Source organism: Limulus polyphemus, unplaced genomic scaffold (assembly GCF_000517525.1).
Source record: "Limulus polyphemus unplaced genomic scaffold, Limulus_polyphemus-2.1.2 Scaffold7518, whole genome shotgun sequence".
Classification (NCBI taxonomy): Eukaryota; Metazoa; Arthropoda; class Merostomata; order Xiphosura; family Limulidae; genus Limulus; species Limulus polyphemus.
In genome coordinates this window covers 24,187-26,740 of record NW_013673128.1, presented here as the reverse complement: position 1 = coordinate 26,740, position 2,554 = coordinate 24,187, and the positions used below count along the sequence as shown (strand labels likewise).

The window sequence follows — 2,554 nt, the reverse complement described above, 5'->3', positions numbered from 1 at the left end:
AACTACAGGTGGTATAGCAGACACTAGAGTACACATGTTTAACAGGGAAGAAATAATTTAAGATTCAGTACAACTACAGGTGGTATAGCACACACTAGAGTACACATGTTTAACAGGGAAGAAATAATTTGAGATTCAGTAAACTACAGGTGGTATAGCAGACACTAGAGTACACATGTTTAACAGGGAAGAAATAATTTTTTTCAAGTAACATTTTTTTTTTATCTTGGCCATTTTGGCTTCTTCAGTATGTTAATTAGTATCTTAATGATAGCAAATACCAAATATGCTTAGAACTGGATCACCTGTAACATAAAGCAGAAGCAGGAGGACAAAATGTCAATGTAGAACTTTTAAAGCTGTTGTATAATAAACATTTCTCAAAATCACAAAAAATGTGTCCAGGTAATACGTTTTTGTTAGAAAAATAATGCCTCTTTTCTACTATACAATATAGATTTCATAAAATCACAATGTATTTCATCACATATCTTTTTTGAATGGCTATAACAAAAATAACTTATCCATTATGTGATACAACCGTTCTAGTACATCTACATTAAATACATGGTTTATTCGAATGAAACAAGTAGCCTAGAATCTGAACAATGCCAATAAACTGTATTATTATTATCTTGCACATTGATATTTTTACCTTTCCTCAAACACTTAACAAACTAGGACCATTTAGGTTATACTTAAATAAAGTTATAAAGAGTAATAAAAACTTCAGACTACACAACCACAGAAAAAGGTCTTCAAACAAGGGCATTATAACTTGATAGCAGATGATTTATATTTGATCTAACCTGTCAACAAATATAATGAATTAAATAACTATCACCAGGTAAGGTAACACACGATGACTGATCAAGAATATATTAAAATATACTAATTATTGATGCAGCTAAACAGCATAAAAAGGTCTTCAAACAAGAGCATTATAACTTGGTAGCAGATGATTTATATTTGATCTAATCTGTCAACAAATATGATGAATTAAATAACTATCACCAGGTAAGGTTACACACGATGACTGATCAAGAATATATTAAAATATACTAATTATTGATGCAGCTAAGCAGCTTAGTTGGTGTGATATAAAGTGGAGGCACAATAGAATAATTTTCTTAATAAGATATTAACCTTGTGATTGTAACCAGTACTGACATTATAAAACATATTTGTATATATTATTTTGATGCCTACTTTCAATTGTTCAAATAGAGATAAACCACACTGAACATAGGAAGTCTTTCTTGTTCATTACTGGAACTGTGTTGTAATGCTGCTATTCATTAAATACTTTATTTTAAAATACCAATCAAGACTAATAACCTTAGCAAACTTGAAAAAAGGCCTGGGGTCCTTCCTGAAGTAATGAATGTCAAACATTGCTTGAGGATCGGGAAGTTCAGGAAAATCTTTACTAAGGCGAGCATAAATACCATTTCTGGACCTAAAATCTGGTATCCCACATGACACCGACACCTATAAGAAAATAATGAATTAATAACATATTACTGCATAATAATACACTGGGAATGTATGTCATGACTAATATATATGTAACGTTTAAGGATCAGTAACAAATATTTCAAGTAAGAAACATCAAGATGTATGTCATGACTAATATATATGTAACGTTTAAGGATCAGTAACAAATATTTCAAGTAAGAAACATCAAGATGTATGTCATGACCAATATATATGTAACGTTTAAGGATCAGTAACATCAAACATTTCAAGTAAGAAACATCAAGATGTGTGTCATGACCAATATATATGTAACGTTTAAGGATCAGTAACAAACATTTCAAGTAAGAAACATTAAGATGTATGTCATGACTAATATATATGTAATGTTTAAGGATCAGTAACAAACATTTCACGTAAGAAACCTCAAGATGTATGTCAAGACTAATATATATGTAACGTTTAAGGATCAGTAACAAACATTTCACGTAAGAAACCTCAAGATGTATGTCAAGACCAATATATATGTAACGTTTAAGGATCAGTAACAAACATTTCAAGTAAGAAACATCAAGATGTATGTCATGACTAATATATATGTAATGTTTAAGGATCAGTAACAAACATTTCAAGTAAGAAACCTCAAGATGTATGCTATGACTAATATACATGTAACGGTTAAGGATCAGTAACAAACATTTCAAGTAAGAAACATCAAGATGTATATCATGAGTAATATATATGTAACGTTTAAGGATCAGTAACAAACATTTCAAGTAAGAAACATCAAGATGTATGTCATGACTAATATATATGTAACGTTTAAGGATCAGTAACAAACATTTCAAGTAAGAAACATCAAGATGTGTGTCATGACTAATATATATGTAACGTTTAAGGATCAGTAACAAACATTTCAAGTAAGAAACATCAAGATTGTTTGTTACTGATCCTTAAACGTTACATATATATTAGTCATGACACACATCTTGATGTTTCTTACTTGAAATGTTTGTTACTGATCCTTAAACGTTACATATATATTAGTCATGACATACATCTTGATGTTTCTTACTTG

General features: G+C 29.8%; 1 protein-coding gene across 1 annotated transcript in view; it reads right to left on the bottom strand.

The window, feature by feature from the left end:
* LOC106474678 (NAD-dependent protein deacetylase sirtuin-1-like) overlaps positions 1–2,554 on the bottom strand; it is a gene marked incomplete at its 3' end in the record, with an annotated part of 28,087 nt that overhangs the window by 12,662 nt on the left and 12,871 nt on the right. Inside the window, exon 5 of the mRNA XM_022402977.1 lies at positions 1,339–1,491. Within this exon, the coding sequence (XP_022258685.1) occupies positions 1,339–1,491 (153 nt within the window). The remainder of the gene's footprint in view (positions 1–1,338; positions 1,492–2,554) is intronic.